Raw genomic sequence first — 21,259 nt, 5'->3', positions numbered from 1 at the left:
TCCTATTTCTTCTCCAGAGTCCTTTTGGTTCAAAGTTCCCTCTAATGAACCGCTCGGATTAATTGGGGAAACACCCCTTTTTCCGGGCGGAGATGGTGGAGCCGGTTCCCCTGGGCTCAAAGATATCTCAGTAGTCAAGGAGGAAGCACTTCGTTCTAGTGAATTTCCTCCAGCGGCTAACACCTGTAGGGGATTCTGTGGGTCAAGCCATTCTAATACTGTCTTTTGTCCTACAACTGGAACAGCCACTTCACTAGGAAGCCGTATCCTGGCTTTCCTTTTAGTGTGCGGCATTTCAAAGGAAATTATTAAACAAAACCACCAAGGACAAAAGAGGTATTCAATGACAGATGCATATAACTCTTTAAGATTCCATTTCAGGAGTCAGAAGCAGATCTAAGTCTTACCTACTAAGGTAATTCACACAGCCTGTTCCGGGCGAGTTCTATAGGATAAACATTCCAATCTAATGAAGCGAAGTCCCAGCGAAGGCCCGGCGAAGCCCGGCAAAGCCTAGCTTTGCCGCGCGCCCCTTAAACGCGCGCGGCTTTAGCAGCGCGCCGGCTCTGCTGCGCACCGCTATAGTACTTGAATTTAAAGTCGAAGCCCTGGTCCCGCCTCCAGTGGAAACGCCCCCTCAGGCTCAGGCAATGAAGCAGTAGATGAAATCAAGCCGTCGGGGCTAGCTACAGCTTACCCCCCCGGTATCTGCTTCAGGTAGGAAAAAAAAAACGCTCAGCTCTCCTCCCGGCTCGGGTTTCAGGGCACAGCGACAAGATTTTTAAAGTCCAAGCCCTGGTCCCGCCTCCAGTGGAAACGCCCCCCTCAGGCTCAGGCAATGAAGCAGTAGATGAAATCAAGCCGTCGGGGCTAGCTACAGCTTACCCCCGGTATCTGCTTCAGGTAGGAAAAAGAAACGCTCAGCTCTCCTCCCAGCTCGGGTTTCAGGGCACAGCGACAAGATTTTTAAAGTCCAAGCCCTGGTCCCGCCTCCAGTGGAAACGCCCACTCAGGCTCAGGCAATGAAGCAGTAGATGAAATCAAGCCGTCGGGGCTAGCTACAGCTTACCCCCGGTATCTGCTTCAGGTAGGAAAAAGAAACGCTCAGCTCTCCTCCCGGCTCGGGTTTCAGGGCACAGCGACAAGATTTTTAAAGTCCAAGCCCTGGTCCCGCCTCCAGTGGAAACGCCCCCTCAGGCTCAGGCAATGAAGCAGTAGATGAAATCAAGCCGTTGGGGCTAGCTACAGCTTACCCCCGGTATCTGCTTCAGGTAGGAAAAAGAAACCCTCAGCTCTCCTCCCGGCTCGGGTTTCAGGGCACAGCGACAAGATTTTTAAAGTCCAAGCCCTGGTCCCGCCTCCAGTGGAAACGCCCCCTCAGGCTCAGGCAATGAAGCAGTAGATGAAATCAAGCCATCGGGGCTAGCTACAGCTTACCCCCGGTATCTGCTTCAGGTAGGAAAAAGAAACGCTCAGCTCTCCTCCCGGCTCGGGTTTCAGGGCACAGCGACAAGATTTTTAAAGTCCAAGCCCTGGTCCCGCCTCCAGTGGAAACGCCCCCTCAGGCTCAGGCAATGAAGCAGTAGATGAAATCAAGCCGTTGGGGCTAGCTACAGCTTACCCCTGGTATCTGCTTCAGGTAGGAAAAAGAAACGCTCAGCTCTCCTCCCGGCTCGGGTTTAAGGGCACAGCGACAAGATTTTTAAAGTCCAAGCCCTGGTCCCGCCTCCAGTGGAAACGCCCCCTCAGGCTCAGGCAATGAAGCAGTAGATGAAATCAAGCCGTCGGGGCTAGCTACAGCTTACCCCTGGTATCTGCTTCAGGTAGGAAAAAGAAACGCTCAGCTCTCCTCCCGGCTCCACTGATAATTTTTTTTAGTAAGTGCAGTTGAGATGTCTTTTTGAATATAATGTTAAAACAAAAACAATCTGATTAATACACATATTAATAATTTTTTGGGTACATTTTTGAATTTTTCCTAAAAGGCTATATTGCCAATGTTACGATTACTCCTGTAGCTGTGCCACAGGAGGTCTCTCACCTTTTCTCTGGAGGCCGCACCGAAGCCGGGGCCTTGCCTGGACAGTCTATCCCAGTTTTGCTCCGATTTTGGAGCGGCCTCGGAGGGAACGGGCAGCGCGCACAGGGCCCTGGATTTTAAAAGATATGCGTGGCTATGCGCATATCTATTGAAATCTGGCGTTCTTTTGTTTGCGCCTGGTGCGCGAACAAAAGTATGCGCTCGCGCTTTTTGAAAAATGTACCCCTCTATGTTCCAGGGCCTTCGTCTGCCCTCATCCGTAGTCCGGCCTGCTGCTTCTTGTCATTCCTTGTGGCAGGTCCGAAAGGGCTGGGAATGGTCGGAAGACTGTTCAATAACCAACACCATTGTGTTGGCTCCAGAAGCATGCAGGTCCGGCAGAGGGTCAGACCGTCCGTCTCCACCCATGCTGGGACACGCCTCGCCTACCCTTGGTGCTGCCTTGGAGTTCTCTGGGGTCGTGCCGAGGCCCAAGGGCACACAATCCCCTCAAGATGGGATCACTCTCCCAGCGCTCCCCTTCTGTAACAGCCAATATTGCTCTGGGCTAAGCTTCAATGTAAGTAAGTTTTGTTCTTAATATGAACAGTTATACTATACTAAGGAAAATTTTTTCTAACAGCAGCTTTGTGTTTCTATTGCAGATAGCCAGTGTTATATGTGTAAACCCCTGAAGAATCCATCATTAGGTAGCGAAACAGAGGCCTTAAGTTGGGATATTGATGTGTTAAACACTGTGCTGCTTTATAAATATTATAGATTATGTTGTCTAGACAAGACAATAATGCTCTACACAAGTGACATGAACAATTTTTATTAATAGTATTTTCAGGGTAAAAAAAATGTTCAGCAAATTTTGGAAAGGCAATTAATACATTTGGGGGGTTTTTTTTTGCCAATACTAATTAAAATTCCTAGAGGACTGCTAGCACATGATGTGATAGACCTGCAAATCTACTTGCTGGCTGTCCAGTACGTCATGAACTGGCTTCCCCCCCCCCCCCTTTTTAAATGCATTAACAATAATTATAAAAATATAAATGCATAATTGTCTTTTATGATTCACATTTTTTCACATATATGATTTATGATAGTAATGGTTTTTGGTTGTAGTATATTATACTTTGATTCTAGGTTGTATTTATATTTGTAGTATGCTATATTTGAGTTGATGTTTTATACTTGTTATATTGTACCTTTGGTGCTTTATTTTAGTGTGTGATACATTTATCAGTATTTATGTTATTATGATGTTCCTTGCTTTCAGTATATTTCCTGAATAGCATAAATAAACAGCTAAATCTGCTTGATATGCTGAAAAAGGGCCTTGAGGGGTCTCATGTCCAGCTCCTTCTCAAAGATTGCTGAGGCCAAAGCAGGAGAGATCTCAGAAGGAAAAGACAGGAATTCCTAGATAGCCAAGGAGGAGGTACCAATGGTCTGGATCTCAGGAGACTTTCGAAGTTGATTTTCAAGTTGGGAAATGAGATCAACTTCAGACAAAGCCACTTGGTCTCTCTACTCTGATGCTTGCACTTACAAAGATTGATGCTGAGCCTTTGATGCCTCCACACTAACAGGTGAATTATGAAAGGAGTTATGCACGTAAATGTAACATACTATTGTAGTAGTTTTCAAAAGCCATTTACCCGCATTATGTGTACTTAATGTGGGCAAAACTTATTGACAATTCAATGTAATATAATGCAGCAATTTTCAAAAGCCTACTTACATAGTTATAGTATATTTACATGCAAAATCCAGTTTTAAACGTGAATTCTTTTGAAAATTACCCCAATGCTCAATATCAGTTCTTCTCAGATCTGAATTTGACCCTGAGGAATAATTCTCCATTGGCCAAATAAGAAGCCAGGAATGTTCTGGGCCTGTTCTTGGATCAAGACTCCAAGGTCAAAAGATTATATTTTGGCTCTTCAATACCAAGGACCTCAGCACTGACGATGGTGTATTGGACTTTAAAATTTTCAGAAGATGATTAGTAGGTGCAAGTTTTGGAGCTTGATAGCTCTCAGTGACATCTTCAAGCAGATGCTACAACCAGGAACATAAGCTCAGGCAGTACATGCAGTTAAAGAGAAGATCTGTTGTAGATATCTTGCAACTGCAGCACGAGCACTTTTTGAAGCCACTGGCTTTCTTCTCAGACAGGGTGAGAAAAACAAACATGACAAAATCAAAGCACAAAATGATGAATAAATGGGAAGGCTGACTGAGGCTGGAATCACAGCCAAATTGAAAAGTTGGGACTTAGCAACCAGAAATAAGAAAGATAAAGAAATCTACTGAAAAGATACTAAGGAAACTGGAAGGTGGAGGAGAAGAAAAGGCAATTAAGTAGGCTGGGTCACACTGTAAATATCTTCTGTCATGGGTGAAAAGGCATATCCAATGTTGTCCAAGGGCAAAAAATGTTTAAGTGATCCCCAGCCAAGCAGCAGCGGTTACATGGGAAGTCCTGTGCATGCCCAGAAAAACTTTTAAAACAATGTCCATGTCGGCACTGTTGGTTGACATCTCTACATGTGCAGCTGCATTATCTTGCTTATCTTTGAAGGATACACATTCTCACAGGCACCTTTACAATGTTAGTTGTATGAGATGTTTACCATCATCCAGGTTATTCTGTCCCTGTAGAGCCTGAGTTGTTCCTTTTTTCTCTTCTGGAAGCTGGAAAATAGTTACAAAAATATTTAGATAAAAACCAATGTATATATTATATTAAATATATCTATTAAGCAGCCAATTTTCATAGCCACTTGCTTAGGTAAACAGAGATTTACTTGGGTAAATTGGCTGTCTGAAAATTGCCCTTCCACAATCTGCCTAAAAGTAGTCTTCTGTAGTATGAATACTTTTAGCAAAATTGCTTACCTTGTAATAGGTGTTATCCCAGGACAGCAGGATGTAGTCCTCACATATGGGTGATGTCATTGACGGAGCCCTATTGCGGGAAAAACTTCTTTCAAAGTTTCTAGAAACTTTTGACTGTCATGTGAGGCTACTGAGCATGCCCAGCATGCCATGATATTCTCTGCCACAGGGGTCTCTCTTCAGTCTCGTATGTAGCAATTAGCTTTAGCAAAAATAAAATAATAAAAGGTATGAGAACTAACTCTGCAGGGTGGCGGGTGGGTTTCGTGAGGACTACATCCTGCTGTCCTGGGATAACACCTATTACAAGGTAAGCAATTTTGCTTTATCCCAGGACAAGCAGGATGCTAGTCCTCACATATGGGTGATTAGCAAGCTAGAGGCTGAGTCATTTCGTATTGAGGCAACAGTGAAGTATTGTTGAAAGTGAGTCAGCCGAAGATCACAGCAGGTTGGATGTAGAAGGAGTTGGATTTAAACTGGAAACAAGTTCTTTAAGACAGATTGTCCATAGGCTGAATCCTGTCGTCCTTGTTTGTCCAAACAGTAATGAGCTGCAAAGGTGTGAAGTGAACTTCAAGTTGCTGCTTTACATATGACAAGGATTGGCACTGAACGATAGTGTGCTACTGAAGTTGACATTGCTCTTACTGAATGTGCCTTTACTCGCCCTTGGAGAGGAAGGCCTGCTTTTTCATAGCAAAACTTAATGCAATCTGCTAGCCAATTGGATAGAGTATGTTTACCCACTGCTTTACCCGGTTTGTTTGGATCATAGGAAACAAAAAGTTGATTGGATTTTCTGTGGGCTGCAGTGCGGTTTAAGTAAAACGACAGTGCACGCTTACAGTCCAAGGTATGTAAAGCCTGTTCTCCTTGGTGAGAATGAGGCCTTGGGAAAAATGTGGGTAAAACTATTGATTGGTTCAAGTGGAATTCCATAACTACCTTGGGAAGGACTTTTGGATGTGTACGAAGAACCACTCTGTCATGTAGGAATTTTGTATAGGGTGAGTACGTGACAAGTGCTTGTAACTCACTAACCCTTCTAGCTGATGTAATGGCTATGAGGAAGATAGTCTTCCATGTGAGAAATTTAAGATCACAGGAATCTATAGGTTCAAAAGGAGAACGCATGAGTCTTGTTAAAACCAGATTCAGGTCCCATTCTGTGACTGGCGGCCGAGTTGGTGGTTTAAGTTGAGTTAAACCTCTCATAAACCTGCTGACAAGAGGTTGTGTAGAGACTGGTGCATCCCCCATCTTGTTACGGTAAGCAGAGATTGCACTTAAATGTACGCTTACAGATGAAGTCTGGAGACCAGATTCTGAAAGATGGTATAAGTAGTCTAGTAGAGAAGTAGTGGGGCAAGTGAAAAGATCAATATTCTTTTGCCTGCACCACAAAGTAAATCTCTTCCATTTGGAAGAATAATTCTTCCGTGTGGAAGGTTTACGTCAAGCTATAAGCACTTGGGATACATTAGTGGAAAGATTGAGTGGTTGTAAAATCAAGCTTTCAACATCCATGCTGTCAGGGATAGGGATTGAAGGTTGGGATGGCGCAACCTGCCCTGATCCTGAGTTATGAGAGTGGAGGCTACTCCCAGGCGAATGGGATCCCTGACTGAGAGGTCTAGAAGTGTGGAAAACCATACTTGTCGAGGCCAATATGGGGTTATGAGTATCGTGGACCCCTTGTCCTGTTGTAGCTTCACGAGAGTTTTGGTTATGAGCGGTATTGGTGGATACGCGTATAGTAGGCTTTAGTTCCAAGGGCGAGCAAAGGCGTCCTTGGCTGGCTGATTCTTCTGTGCGTGTAGAGAACAGAATTTGTCCACTTTGTGATTCAGATGTGACGCAAAGAGGTCTATTGTTGGTTGTCCCCCAACGTTGAAAGATCCTGGTCACTACTGAGGGATCCAGGGACCACTTGTATGGTTGGAACTGACGACTGAGTCGATCTGCCACTACATTGTGAATGCCTGCCAGATAAGTGGCCCGGAGAAACATTGAGTGGTTCAGGGCCCAACCCCAAATCTGTGCAGCTTCTTGACAAAGGAGATATGAGCCCGTACCTCCTTGTTTGTTGATATACCACATGGCTACTGTGTTGTCCGTTTGAATGAGAACAGTTTTGCGTGAAAGGCAGTCCTTGAACGCATGCAGCGCATAATGTATAGCTCAAAGTTCCAGGAAATTGATTTGAAAAGTAGCTTAGAGTTTTGTCCAAGTACCCAGGGTTTGGAGATTGTCCATGTGAGCTCCCCAACTCAAGGTGGATGCATCTGTAGTTAATGTTATCTGTGGGACTGGTTGTTGGAAGGGTAGGCCCTTGCACAAGTTGTCCTTGTTCACCCACCAAAGTAGAGATGAACGTAGCTGGTGGGTTACTTGGATTGGAGAGGACAGTGGTTGAATGGCTTGGATCCATTGTAATCTTAAAGTCCATTGAGTTACCCTCATGGCTAGCCTTGCCATAGGAGTGACATGAACTGTGGAGGCCATATGGCCTAGTAAGGTTAGAAACTGATGAGCTGTTGCTTGATTCCTTGAGTGAATCGAGTTTGCCAATAAGGACAGTGTTTCTGCTTGATCCTCGGGTAGAAAGGCCTTTGCAAGGATGATATTCAGTTCTGCTCCTATGAATTGGAGCAATTGAGATGGAGTAAGATGGGACTTTTGGTAACTGATGAGAAAGCCCGTGGAGTGGAGTACCATAATTGTGTGATTGAGAGAAGACAGAGCTTCTTCTTGAGATTGACTTCTGATGAGCCAGTAGTCTAGATATGGGAAGACATGGACACCTTGCTTGTGCAAGTGTGCTGCTATTACTGCCAGATATTTGGTGAATACTCTGGGAGCAGAGGCAAGTCCGAATGGCAGTACTCTGTATTGGAAATGTTGATGACCCACCATGAAGCGCAGATATTTGCGATGAGGAGGGAATATTGGAATGTGAGCGTAAGCGTCTTGAAGATCCAGAGAACAAAGCCAATCTCCTTTTTGAAGAAGTGGAAGCATGGTGCCTAGAGAAACCATTCTGAACTTTTCCTTTTTCAGAAATTTGTTGAGATTGCTGAGGTCTAGAATAGGACGAAGGCCTCCGGTTTTCTTTGGAATGAGGAAATACCGGGAATAGAATCCTCTGCCCTGCTGAGGCCGGGGCACCGGCTCTACAGCCCTGGCTTTCAGAAGGGTGGATAATTCTACCTGTAACTGAAGCATGTGATTTTCGTTGAGATGAATTTGAGTCGTTGGAAAATCTGTGGGAATTGAGAGGAAATTGAGTTGATATCCTCGAGATATTATGGATAGAGCCCATTGGTCTGACGTTATTGGTATCCAATTGTTGTAAAATTTGGATAACCTGTCACCTACTGGGAGTTCTGGTCGAGGATTTGAGGATAGGCTGAGTTCTCTGGATGAATTGTCAAAAGCCCGCAGCGGGACCTGTTTGTGGAGCAGGTTGGGGCCTAGCTGCTCTCTGCTGACGTGGTTGCGGTCTTTGCTGGGTTCTGGAGGGCCTGGGTCTAGTAGCAGGAGGGTAATATCTCCTCTGACGATAGAAAGGCCATCTTGTGTCTTTTCGTGGAGGCCTACGGGTAGCATGCGTAGGGGGGTCCTGTGGGAGGGAGGATAGTTGTTGTAATGTTTCTGTGTGCTCCTTTAACTGAGACACAGCTTCTTGCACTTTGGATCCGAATAAATTGTCTCCTATGCAGGGGAGGTCAACTAATTTATCCTGGACCTCTGGCCTAAGGTCTGAGGCCTTGAGCCAAGCCCACCTTCTGGCACTGATGCCTGACGCAGCCACCCTTGAAGCAGTCTCGAAGACATCGTAGGCAGCTCTGACTTTGTGTTTTCCGGCTTCTAAGCCTTTATTGATGATGGTTTGTGCAGCCTCCTTATATTCATTTGGAAGAGATGGAATAAATTCTTCAATTTGTTTCCATAAGTTTCTTTGGTATTGGGTGATGTAGAGTTGATAGGATGAAATCCCAGAATTCAACATTGCACCTTGAAAGACCTTACGACCCAGGGAATCCAAAAACCTGTGGTCCTTTCCTGGAGGATTTGAAGAGTGGACTCTTGTCCTTTTAGACCTTTTCTGTGCTGATTCAAGAACTACTGAATGGTGGGGTAGTTGTGATTTTTGATATCCAGGAGTGGATTGCACCAAGTAAGTGGGGTCCATCCTTTTATTTACTGGAGGAACAGAACAGGAATGTTCCCAAAGGCGATGCTGTAGCTGTAGGAGAACATCATGTACGGGAATTGCCACCACTTGCTTTCGAGGGTCAACGAATTGCAGTACCTCCAAGGTCTGTTGTCTAGAATCCTGCTCTGATTCCAATTTAAAGGGGATAGAGTCAGCCATCTCCTGCACAAATGTGGTAAAAGTAAGATCTTCTGGAGGAGATTGTTTTCTAGGATGTGGTGGTGATGGATCAGACATAAAGGCTTCTGATGAAGTGTCTAGGGCAGTGTCACTCCATGTATCATATTCTGGAGTTTTTTGTTGTGGTACTGTGGGTTTAGGTGGAGGAATAAGACCAGAAGGCCCTGGCAAAGGGTCTTCAGGCGAAGAGTCCTCTTCTTGTGGATTAGTTGGCAAAGAGTCCAATAAATCCTGGTATCTCTTTTGTAGGAGAGAATATAGTGCTGCTTCTGAGGATCCTGGAGCCCCAGGAGGAAGTGGCACAGTTGATGAAGTCTTTGGCATCGAGGGTATCGGCGTCTTCGATGTTTGTTTAGTGGGTATCGCTGATGTTCCACTTTTCTTTTGTGACGGTGCAGAAGTAACAATAGGCACCGAGATTGGAACCGATGATGTCATATGCATTGATGTAAACTCCAAAAAAAGAGGAGGCATCGACATCGGCATCGATGGTGTAGTTGTGAGTGGCACCGATGCCAGCGGCATTGGGGATTCCCCCGGTATCGGGAATATACCCAGCATTGGCGTTGTCGCCGGTACTAAAGTTGTCATCAGTATCGGTTGTACCGGCATCAGTGACGTCCCAGGTGGAGAAGACGTCACCGGCATCGGCGGTATCGCTGGCATCGGCATAGACGCCGGCAGATGTTCTTTTATTGCCTGCAGTACCGCTCTTTAATGAATGCTGTCAAGTCTTGTGGTTCTGGAGGAACGCTTGGCACCGGTGTAGGCGGAGAGAGTATTACCTGCGATGATGCAGGTTCCACCGAGGGAGGCCTAGGTGACGACGAGGTATCTTTGCGTTTCGGCCGTTTCCTGCTCGGTTCCTCATGGGAAGGAACTGATGGCGATGTTGAGGCATGACGATGCAGATGTTTATGTTTAGGCCTTACCTCGGTCTCCGATCGCACCGATATCGTCGACGGTGTTAGCGAGGTTTTGTCCCCAGAACCGCCCGGTCGACGTTTTTTCAACAGGATTTTCTTGGTAATTCCTGCCAGTGAAGATTTTGATGAAGTAGATGGTGAAGGAATCAGTTGCAGGTGAAAAAGTTGTTCAATTTTTTCCTGCCGAAGTTTTCTTCCTTTCGGTGTCATTTCCTGACATTGCTGACAGGAAGAAATATCGTGGTTTTCACCTAAACAGACAACGCAGTCAAGGTGCGAGCCTGTGACTGACATTGTCCGATTACAGGTTGGGCATTTTTTGAAACCCGAGGCCAAGGTATCGATAGCCGTCGATGAATGAGAGAAAAAATTATCAGCATTTTGAATTATAAACGCTGAAAATATCTCACCAGCCGGTGAGATAGAGAAAGAGTGAGATCCCGTGAGGGAGAGAAAATTTTCAAATAATGACTTTTCAGTCAGAACCGAGTATAAATCTCAGAGGGCTCCGATGTCTGCGATGCTTACAGCAGCGCGGAAAAACGAAGACTAGAGTGAGACCCCTGTGGCAGAGAATATCATGGCATGCTGGGCATGCTCAGTGGCCTCACAATGCTAGTCAAAAGTTTCTAGAAACTTTGACAGAAGTTTTTCCCGCAATAGGGCTCCGTCAGTGACGTCACCCATATGTGAGGACTAGCATCCTGCTTGTCCTGGGATAAAGATGGACTGCAAGGAGGCATTCCCAGAAGCATGCTTAGGTTGGAAGAGAAAAATAACTTGCCTGTTACTGTCCTCTGAAATTTCACCTGCACAAAAAGCAGGAGCAAAGTCTGCAGGAACTTCCCCATTAAAAATTGGGTACAAGATGAACTTAGACAGGAAGTTTGGAAATTGCCCCCTGTGTCTGTTTGGTTTTATAAAATGAGAAACTACATGAAGAGATTATGATCTCATTCTACTATATAAAAACCTCACTGAGACTATAATATATAGTGTACAGTTTTAATCTGTTCAAAGAGGAATATAAGGCTAGGTGGAACAAGTCTTCAAAGATTACATAAACTAAACATTTATTTATTTTATTTACAATTTATATTCTGCCTATTGCCAGGGCTTGTTCTAGGCAGATTACAATAAGAAAAATTAAAAAAAAAAAACCCAACGTATTCAACAAAGGCATATAATACTTCAAATAAAATCAAAATTAAACAGCAAAACATCATCATTAAACATTGTTAGCTTATATAACATATGCAGAATTGCTCTTGATAGCTTCAATCACATTGCACAAAAGCATCTTAAAATACACGAGTTAAGAGCTTCCTAAAAGTCTTATAATCCTCTACCTTGCGGATAAACAAAGGAAGATATATTTATCTTAAAGAGCAGGAAACAAAGAGGTATTGGCATTACTATTTATAAACTGAAACATCAATAAGCAATATGATTATACAGGTAATCCAGAAAGTGAAGTTGCTTACCTGTAATAGGTGTTCTCCATAGACAGCAGGACAAATCAACCGCACAAGCTGGTGATATCATCCAGCGGTGCTGAGATGGAAAAGCTCTCTCAGAGCTACAGTGCAAGTCTCCTCAGTCTTTGTAGCAAACTAACCTTTAATTCTATAGGAGAGGAGGGCGGAATTGTGTGGCTGATTTGTCCTGCTGTTTATGGAAAACATGTTACGGGTAGGCAATTTAACTTTCCCTGTGGACAAACAGGACAATAATCAACCACACAAGTAGAGACTCCCAATCTGAAGGTTGCATGTAAGTATTTCTTTTTGCTTTATTTTCTTTTTTTTATCAGTGGGTCATGCATGCCATACTTTGATTGAGGCTGGAGGGAGTTGCTGAAGGAATGTGGATGCCATTCCCCCCCCCCCCCCCCCGAATCCCTGTTAAACTCCTTTAATGCTTTAGGCTTTGAACAACTCATCACTTCTCCCACACATAAAGCAGTACATTCTCTCGACTTAATCTTTGTTAATGCTTGCATACTCTCCTCTGACGCACCATCTTGCACACCCATACCGTGATCTGACCACTCACTCATAAAAGCACACCTATCCATAAAGCAATCTTCAACACCCCGCCCCCCACACAGCAACACCATACACTTCAGGAAACCCTGCAGCATAGAAGACTTAATCACTTCACTCACCAACTCCCTCGACAAACTGGTCCTAGCAAACCCTGACTCAATACTCTCCACCTGGAACAACCTCACAAATAACATTGCTAATAATTTTTGCCCCCTTACATCCAGAAAAATAAATCACTGACACAACTCCAAAAAACCCTGGTACACCCCCGAACTAAAAAAAACTTAAACACGACCTTAGATTGAAAGAGAGAAAATGGCGCAAAGACCCTTCCCCTATCCAACTGGCCTCATACAAATCCTCCTTACACACCTATCGAACCACCATCCTCAAGACAAAGCGTGACTATTACGCAGTCAAAATTCATAACTACCAGTACAACCCCAAAGCCCTATTTGCATATGTAGCTGACCTCACCAAAACGTGTCCCCCCCCCCCGATCTCCGATGAGGACTCTAAAACCAAGTGCGAAGAACTCGCTTGCTTCTTCAATGATAAAATTGCGAAAATCTTGCTATGCTTCATCACATCCACCCCTCACACGCACTCTCTCCCAAAAAACCCTAACGCCATCCTAAACTCACTTGACACCACCTCCACCTCAGAAATTGAATCTATTCTTAAGAAATTAAACCCCTCCACACACCCATCCGACACAATCCACACCAAATCCCTCCTTTCTATCCCTAATACAATTGCTAAACCCTTAGCTGAGATAAGCAACTGCTCACTCTCCCTTGGTAAAATCCCCGATTCCTTAAAACAGGCCATAGTTAAACCCATCCTAAAAAAAAAATCCAACCTTGACCCCGCTGACCCAGCTATCGGCCCATCTCCAACCTTCCCTTCCTTGCAAAAATCATGGAAAAAGTTAACACCCAACTTACAGACCACTTAGAAAACCATAACATTTTATTCCCCTCCCAGTTTGGTTTCCGTAAGTTCTTCAGTATGAAAACCCTCTTCCTCTCCCTCACAGACACCCTCCTTAAAGGACTACACCATGACCACTCCTACATACTTGCCTTATTTGACATCTCTTCCGCCTTCGATACCATAAACCACAACATCCTAATTAACCGTCTCACAGAAAATCGGCATCTCAGGAACAGCCCTACACTGGTTCAAATCCTACCTTGAGAAGAGTCACTACATAGTTAGAATTGGAAACATGGAATCCACCCCATCCAACTTACTCAAGGCGTCCCCCCAAGGATCCTCTCTCTCATCCACCCTCTTCAGCATATACCTCCTGCCCCTCTGCTAACTCTTTTCAGTGGCCTCACTCACTTTATTTACGTGGACGATGTCCAAATCCTCATACCCATCCAAGAATCCCTATCCAAGTCTCTCAAGACCTGGGAAAACTGCCTTAAGGCTATAAACCGCCTCATCACCAACCTCCATCTTGCTCTTAACACATCAAAAACTGAGCTCCTCATCATCTCAGCACACAATAAACTAGCGCCGTCCCCCAACAGTAACCCCCTCCCCCCTTGACTTCCTTCCAGCAAAATGTACGTGACCTCGGTGTCACCGTTGACAACCAACTGAACCTAAAAAAAAATCATCAACGAAACCATAAAAGAGTGCTATTTCAAACTCCGTGTCCTCAAAAAACTGAAATCACTCTTCCATCTCAATGATTTCCGCACAGTCCTCCAGGCCACAATTTTTTCAAAAATTGACTACTGTAATTCACTACTACTAGGCCTCCCTACCTCAACTATCAAACCACTCCAAATGCTGCAAAATGCCACTGCCAGAATTCTAACACCCGCAAAACAGACCATACTACCCCCGTCCTCAAGGAACTCCACTGGCTTCCAATATCTTTCTGAAACCTTTACAAAAATCTCTCAATTATACATAAAACCCTACACAACTGTAATATACACTGGCTGGACAATACCCTCCGCTTCCACACCTCCAACCGCCCCACTAGAACAGCATACAAAGGAACCCTACACACTCCCTCTCCCAAGACCACCCATCTTAGCTCCACGAAAGATAGAGCCCTATCTATTGCAGGACCCCCCCATTGGAACACCATGCCTCCAGACCTCCGTTTAGAGCAATGCACCCAGAAATTAAAAAACAAAACTAAAGACCTGGCTCTTTAAACAGTCTATCACAGAATAGCGCTCCCCCCCCTTTCCCCCCTAATTTTGAAATCCACCTCAGGTATTAAACTCATTAATAATCTCCCCCCGAACAGAGTCTATCACCCCACCCCTCGCTAATTAAACCCCCTCCATCCCTCCTCCGACCCCTCGAATCCTACATTAACATACTTAGACTTTGGGCCGGATTTTAAAAGGGTTACGCACATAAGTTATGCGCGTAACCCTCTTAAAAGGCCTCTGTGCGCGCCGAGCCTATTTTGCATAGGCTCGGTGGCGCGCGCAAGCCCCGGGGCTTTGCAAAGGGGGCGTGTTGGGGGCGTGTCGGGTGGGCGGCGTAAATTTCGGGGCGCTGCGGGAGGCTTGTCGGGGGCGTGACGATGGCCCGGGGGCGTGGTCGAGGCCTCCGGACCAGCCCCCGGGTCAGGTGATGGCGCGCCAGCAGCCCGCTGGCGCGCGCAGATTTACCCAGGCATAAATCTGCCGACAATGGTAGGGGGGGTTTAGATAGGGCCAGGGGGGTGGGTTAGGGAGGGGAAGGTGAGGGGAGGTGGAAGGAAAGTTCCCTCCGAGGCCGCTCCAATTTCGGAGCGGCCTTGGAGGGAACAGGCAGCGTGCGCCAGGCTTGGCGCACGCAGGTTGCACAAATATGCACCCCCTTGTGCGAGCCGACCCCGGATTTTATAAGATACGTGCATATCTTATAAAATCCAGCGTACTTTTGTTCGCGCGTGGTGCGCGAACAAAAGTATGTGCGCGCTGTTTTTGAAAATGTATCCCTATATCTCTTACAATCCATTTTCAACTGCCCCAGATTGATCTCCCCAATCATCCCACATAGCATCTCCTATATCAAAAACTGCATCATTGTATTATTGAATGCATATTGTACTGTACCTTTTATTGTATTACTAGCTGTACCCGGCCACGTGTTGCCGTGGCTCAGTCTGGTTTAATTTCACAATGCGCATTAGCTCTGCTCCGGCCGTCCCAACTCCCTCCCCCCCTTCCCCGGCGGTGGATGGACTGGCTCTGCGAATCTTTTACCCGTTCCTCCTCCTGTGTGTAACTATCCGGCAGTCCGTACTCCCTCCCCCCTTCCCCAGCGGCGGAGGAACGGGCTGAGCCGTTTCTCGAAGCGCGTTGCCGTGGCTCAGTCTGGTTTAATTTCACAATGCGCATTAGCTCTGCTCCAGCCGTCCCAACTCCCTCCCCCCCTTCCCCGGCGGTGGATGGACTGGCTCGGTGACTCTTTTACCCTTTCCTCCTCCTGTGTGTAACTGTCCGGCAGTCCCTACTCCCTCCCCCCTTCCCCAGCGGCGGAGGAACGAGCTGAGCCGTTTCTCGGAGCAGCGACTCGTCTGCCCTTTTCTCCTCCCCTCTGTGACACCCAGCACGTAGCGCAGAGCTCTATAGTCCGCACAGGCACAGTAGAGCTGCTCTCTACTGCGCATTTACGGTCCGTCAGTCAGAGCCCATTTATTAAGGATGTGAATCATTTTTTGACGATTTAAAATATCGTCCGATATATTTTAAATTGTCAAAAATCGTTAGAGGCGATATATAATAGGAATTCCCCCGATTTATCGTCAAAAATCATAAATCGGGGGAAGGGGGAGGGCGGGAAAACCGGCACACTAAAACAACCCTAAAACCCACCCCGACCTTTTAAAATAAATCCCCCACCCTCCCGAACCCCCCCAAAATGTCTTAAATTACCTGGGGTCCAGTGGGGGGGGGGGGGGGTCCCGGTGTGATCTTCCACTCTCGGGCCACGGGTGCGTTGATAGAAATGGCGCCGGCGCTACCTTTGCCCTGTCATATGACAGGGCGCCGGCGCCATTTCTATCAACGCACCCGTGGCCCGAGAGTGGAAGATCACACCGAGACACCCCCCCCCCCACTGGACCCCACTGGACCCCAGGTAATTTAAGACATTTTGGGGGGGTTCGGGAGGGTGGGGGATTTATTTTAAAAGGTCGGGGTGGGTTTTAGGGTTGTTTTAGTGTGCCGGTTTTCCCGCCCTCCCCCGATTTACACGATATTTGAAAAAACAAAACCGCGACGATCCGATTCCCTCCCCCCCAGCCAAAATCGATCGTTAAGACGATCGATTACACGATTCACATCTCTACCATTTATATTGTAGATAGCGTGTGTTGCTTTTACGTCCAACAGATGGCACTGTTTTTCGCAAAAAGCATGTTTTTACCTGTCACAGGTGTGACATCTCTATAATATAGGTATATAAAAACACGCGCAAAATCGAATGCAACGTGTGAAAATTTGAAAGCAATCGGTGAAGAACTTTCGGAGATTTAAGATTTTGAACAAACGAACATTTACATTTTTATTTATATACAGGTCTATCCAGTAACAAGCGGTAGGAAGAGCTGCGTTAGTGCCCGGCGCACCCGCGGTTGCCGCATGCACAGTGCAGCTCACCTACCGCTCGATCCTGTATGTAAATAGCTTGCAAATGCAAGCTGCGTCTAAGAAGCGTCCGTGAAGCGTTAGGCCCGTGCAACCCATTTTACTGTATAGAGCGCCTATACAGTATCCTGGGTGCGCGAGCCTAACGCTTCACGGCCACGCTGGTATCTGTCAATTCAAATGTCATTTGAAATGACAGATACCAGGAAGTCGGGATTGCCAGTCCCCTCTCCCCTCCTCCCGAAGCAGGGCGCGAAAAGCAGCCTTGCTCTGGGAGGAGGGAAGAAGGGACTGGCAGTACGAAGCGGCGAAGCGACTTACTTTTTGCAGCCCCCTCCGGACATCGGACGACCTCTCCTGCCTCCAGCTGCTCGCGAAGATGGACGCCTGCACGGCCGCTGAAAATGTGACGTCACATGCCGTGACGCCATGTCTTCAGCGGCCGTGCAGGCGTCCATCTTTGCGAGCAGCTGGAGGCAGGAGAGGTCGCTTTACACTGCCAGTCCCTTCTTCCCTCCTCCCGAAGCAGGGCGCGAAAAGCAGCCTTGCTCCGGGAGGAGGGAAGAAGGGACTGGCAGTGTAAAGCGACGAAGCGACTTACTTTTTGCACCCCCCTCCGGACATCGGACGACCTCTCCTGCCTCCAGCTGCTCGCGAAGATGGACGCCTGCACGGCCGCTGTAGACGTGACATCACATGCCGTGACACCAAACGTCGTGACGTCACGTCTTCAGCGGCCGTGCAGGCGTCCATCTTCGCGAGCAGCTGGAGGCAGGAGAGGTCGTCCGATGTCCGGAGGGGGGTGCAAAAAGTAAGTCGCTTCGCCGCTTTACACTGCCAGTCCCTTCTTCCCTCCTCCCGGAGCAAGGCTGCTTTTCGCACCCAGCTTAGGAGGAGGGGAGAGGGGACTGGCACGGGGGAAGCTGCAAAAATTAGTCGCCGAGCGTAGGATTGCCCGTCCTCTCCCCTCTCTCTCTTGCAACTTTTTTTTTCGCTTTTTTTTTGCTTTGGGAGGAGGGGAGAGGACTGGGGCTGCCCCGGAGACCAGCATCCATGGACGCGGCCAGGGCAGGTGAGCGGGGGGCTGGGGGAAAGCTTGCCGCCTACCCTTACCCCTGCCTCTAACGCAGGGGTAAGGGTAGGCGGTAAGTTAGCAGGTTAAACGCGCGGCAAAACGGCAGGGTAAAATAGTGATAGTCGGGGCGCGGGTTACTGGATGCTAGGGAATAGCTAATTCGCTCGTTTACATGCAATATACATGCCACGTGCGGAAGGGGTTGCCCGGGGATTTTAGGACGCGGTAAGGGTAGATTAAAGGGGGTTGTGGATCGCAGGAAGGGCTAACGCGGCCGGAAAGTGAGCAGAACGCGGGTTAGGAGCGGGGTAAACGCGGCCGCACTTTACTGGATAGACCTGATAGATTGTAAGTATATCCTCTATTATTACCCAGCTGTATATGTAGATCCTCTACTGTATATATTTATCCTCTATAATTATTAAGTATGTATATACACTATTCTACTCAACTCTGTTGTCATCCCCCTCCAAGTTTCCATGCACCCTGTTCAATGTACTGCGCTTAAGTTCCTTGTAAACCAATATGATATTCCTAGGAATACCGGTCTATAAAAGCTTTTAAATAAATAAATAAATAGATAAGTAAATAAATAAACTTTTGAGAATTACTTGGCCAAAACTGCTTGGTCTTGTTTGACTGGATCAAAGGAGATGAATAGTTGTGAAGATTTTCTGCAGGACATTGTTTGTTCCAAACAGAACAATAAAGTTCTGCTGAAGTCCAATATATAAACAGACTATTCACCATAATTGGTGTGAAGTCTCACAAAAAAATGTTGGTAATACAATGCATTGATTCACATGAAACTGGGAGACCACTTTTGGGCATATGGAAAGTATGAAACCAGCACCTGTAACTCACTTCCTGTGTTGGCAGAAATTACAACTATCAAAAATAAAACCTTCCAAGAAAGAAATTTTAATTCTGCTATGGCTAGAGGTTCAAAGGGTGACCTCATGAGCTGAGCAAGAACTATTGTTAGATCCCCAGACATAGCAGGATCTCTAATTGGGAAATGAAGATGATTTAGGTTTTTCAGGAATCTGGCAACTGTAGATTGCTGAGAAATTGGAATCCCTCTTGAAATCTAGAGGTATGGTCCAACAGCAGTGAAGTGAACTCTAAGGGGTAGATTTTAAGACCTGCACACAGGCGTACATGTGCATGCGCTACCCGGTGCATGGACATGTACGCCCAATTTTATAACATGCGCGTGCATGTTATGAAATCAGGGGATGGCGCGCACAAGGGGGTGCACATTAGTGCACTTGTGCGTGCTGACGCCTGTGGGCGTCCCACGTTCCCTAGCTCTACTCTACCACCCCTCCCCCAATTTCTTATCTCACCTTTTGTGCCTGCCGGCAGCCTGCCAGCATGCAATCCTCCAACACAGCGGCAAATGGCCGCTGTATCGGAGGCCTCTGGCCCCGCCCCCTCCCTATCCCGGGACTTAGATGCATCCTGGGACTTTACGCACGTCGCCGGCCTTTATAAAATAGGCCCGGCACATGTAAGGTGATTTACGCGCGTAGAGCTTTTAAAATCCGGCCCTAACTGAACGAGTTTTCATTCCTGATTCTGAAAGCCTTAAAAAGGTAGTGAAGCATGAGGGGGATAGGAAATTTAATAAGGGCATAAATTGATACATGCACACCAGATAGAAAATCTCTTCCATTTAAAATTGTTAAATCTTCTAGTGGAGCATTTTCTTGAAACCAGAATAATCTTACTCACTTTGGACTAGATTCACCAAAATGCTATAAATATAGCAGAAATAGCACCCGCGATAAAAAAATGGCCAAGATTAGTCTAATTTCCTATCTTTTGCATCATGTAGGCAATTACCGATAAGTACGCTACATTATCATGTCTCACGATACATCAGTGCGTTACATGTCATTTTACGCGGTGCGCTTTGTTTATGTGTGGCACGTTATTTTTTTCTGTTTAAGTATCCTGGCTTCCTGCAGCTGCCTCTGAGGGTGTGTCTAGATGTTGGTTAGAGGAGGTGAGTTGGTGGTTTAGTTAGTTGGTTGGCATAGGAGATTAGTGATATCTGAATGCGTTGTCCTGTTCTTTTTTGTTCACACTTGTTTCCCATTTCCGTTGTCTCTTGTGTGTGAAAGTTTTTGTCAGTTTGTCACATTTCTTTGTCATTTTGTGTGGAGGTAGTGGTCATATGGAGAAGAGAGGAGGAGTGTTGGTAGTGGTTTGGAGGCGTGAGGAGGAAGGAGTGGTGGTGGTGTGGAGGAGTGAAAAGAAGTGATGGTGGTGTGGAGAAGTGAGGAGTGGTGGTGGTGAGGAGGAGTGGAGAGGATGGAGCGTGAGAGCCAGGGGAGGAGAGGAGATACGTGATGAGAGGAGGAGGAGGGAGGAGAGGAGGACAAAGGTAGGCTTGCTAGGGAAAGAAGAAGGAGTAGAGAAAGGGACAGGAGTGGAGATAGGGAGGGGGAAGGGGGAAGGGATAGGAGGAGGTGGGAGGGGGAAAGGAATAGGTAGGCAAGCCCAATGGAAGGGGGAAGGGAATAGGTAGGCAAGCCCGGTGGGAGGAAGAGAACAGCCTAAGCATAGACAGAGAGGGCAGAGGTGAGGAGAGTTACTAGGGCATGTGCAGGAGGGGGAGGAGGAAGGGAGGAGAGAGGGGAGTAGGCGTGAGAGTGAGGAAAGGGAGGACATCTGAGGGCGTTGAAGTTCAGCCTGGAAGATGAGATAATCATTGCAGGGGTCCTGGAACATTATGCCATGCTCTTGGCAACTGTGTGGCCAAGGCCTCAAGGGCATCCAAGGGCCAGATATGGCGCACCATTGCCCAGACTATCTCCTAGCACAGAGGCATGGAATGGGGAGCAGGTGGCCCACAGCAGTGTTGCCAGATGGGCGGTTTTCATACGCAATTGGGCTACTTTTTGTGATAGTGTGTGGGAAATGTTTTGGTTTTTTTGGCTGCTGATTTTGGGCTATTTTGTTTGGGTATCTTGCTGGAAAGGGAGCAGAGTGGGCGAAGGCATATGGCTTTAAAGCCAGAAGCGCTTGTCTTTCACTGTGTCACAAGCTACTGCATGGGGAACAGGCAGCGACAGCAGGGTGCGAAACGCGTGAGAACAAGTTTGAACGCTGGTGCCTTCCGCCCATGGAGGAGCGCCTTGTCCAAAGGCTGGGACCGCATGTGTTTGAGGGCATGACTGAGTGGTTGGACACCAGGCTAGCCACAACCGTTAAGTTCACCTCATCTGTAAATGACAAGGCTGCTACATTG

General features: G+C 46.7%; 1 protein-coding gene across 3 annotated transcripts in view; it reads right to left on the bottom strand.

Annotated features, from left to right (window-relative positions):
• The window catches only part of LRRC36 (leucine rich repeat containing 36), a 287,868-nt gene that overhangs the window by 168,551 nt on the left and 98,058 nt on the right, over positions 1-21,259 (bottom strand). For all 3 annotated transcript variants that reach the window (XM_029608785.1, XM_029608787.1, XM_029608786.1), the window contains exon 7: positions 4,669-4,729. In XM_029608785.1, coding sequence (XP_029464645.1) covers positions 4,669-4,729 — 61 coding nt within the window. The remainder of the gene's footprint in view (positions 1-4,668; positions 4,730-21,259) is intronic.

The sequence above is a fragment of the Rhinatrema bivittatum genome, chromosome 7, assembly GCF_901001135.1.
Source record: "Rhinatrema bivittatum chromosome 7, aRhiBiv1.1, whole genome shotgun sequence".
NCBI lineage: Eukaryota > Metazoa > Chordata > Amphibia > Gymnophiona > Rhinatrematidae > Rhinatrema > Rhinatrema bivittatum.
The sequence above is the reverse complement of the archived record's forward strand: the minus strand, read 5'-3'. Positions and strand labels throughout refer to the sequence as shown.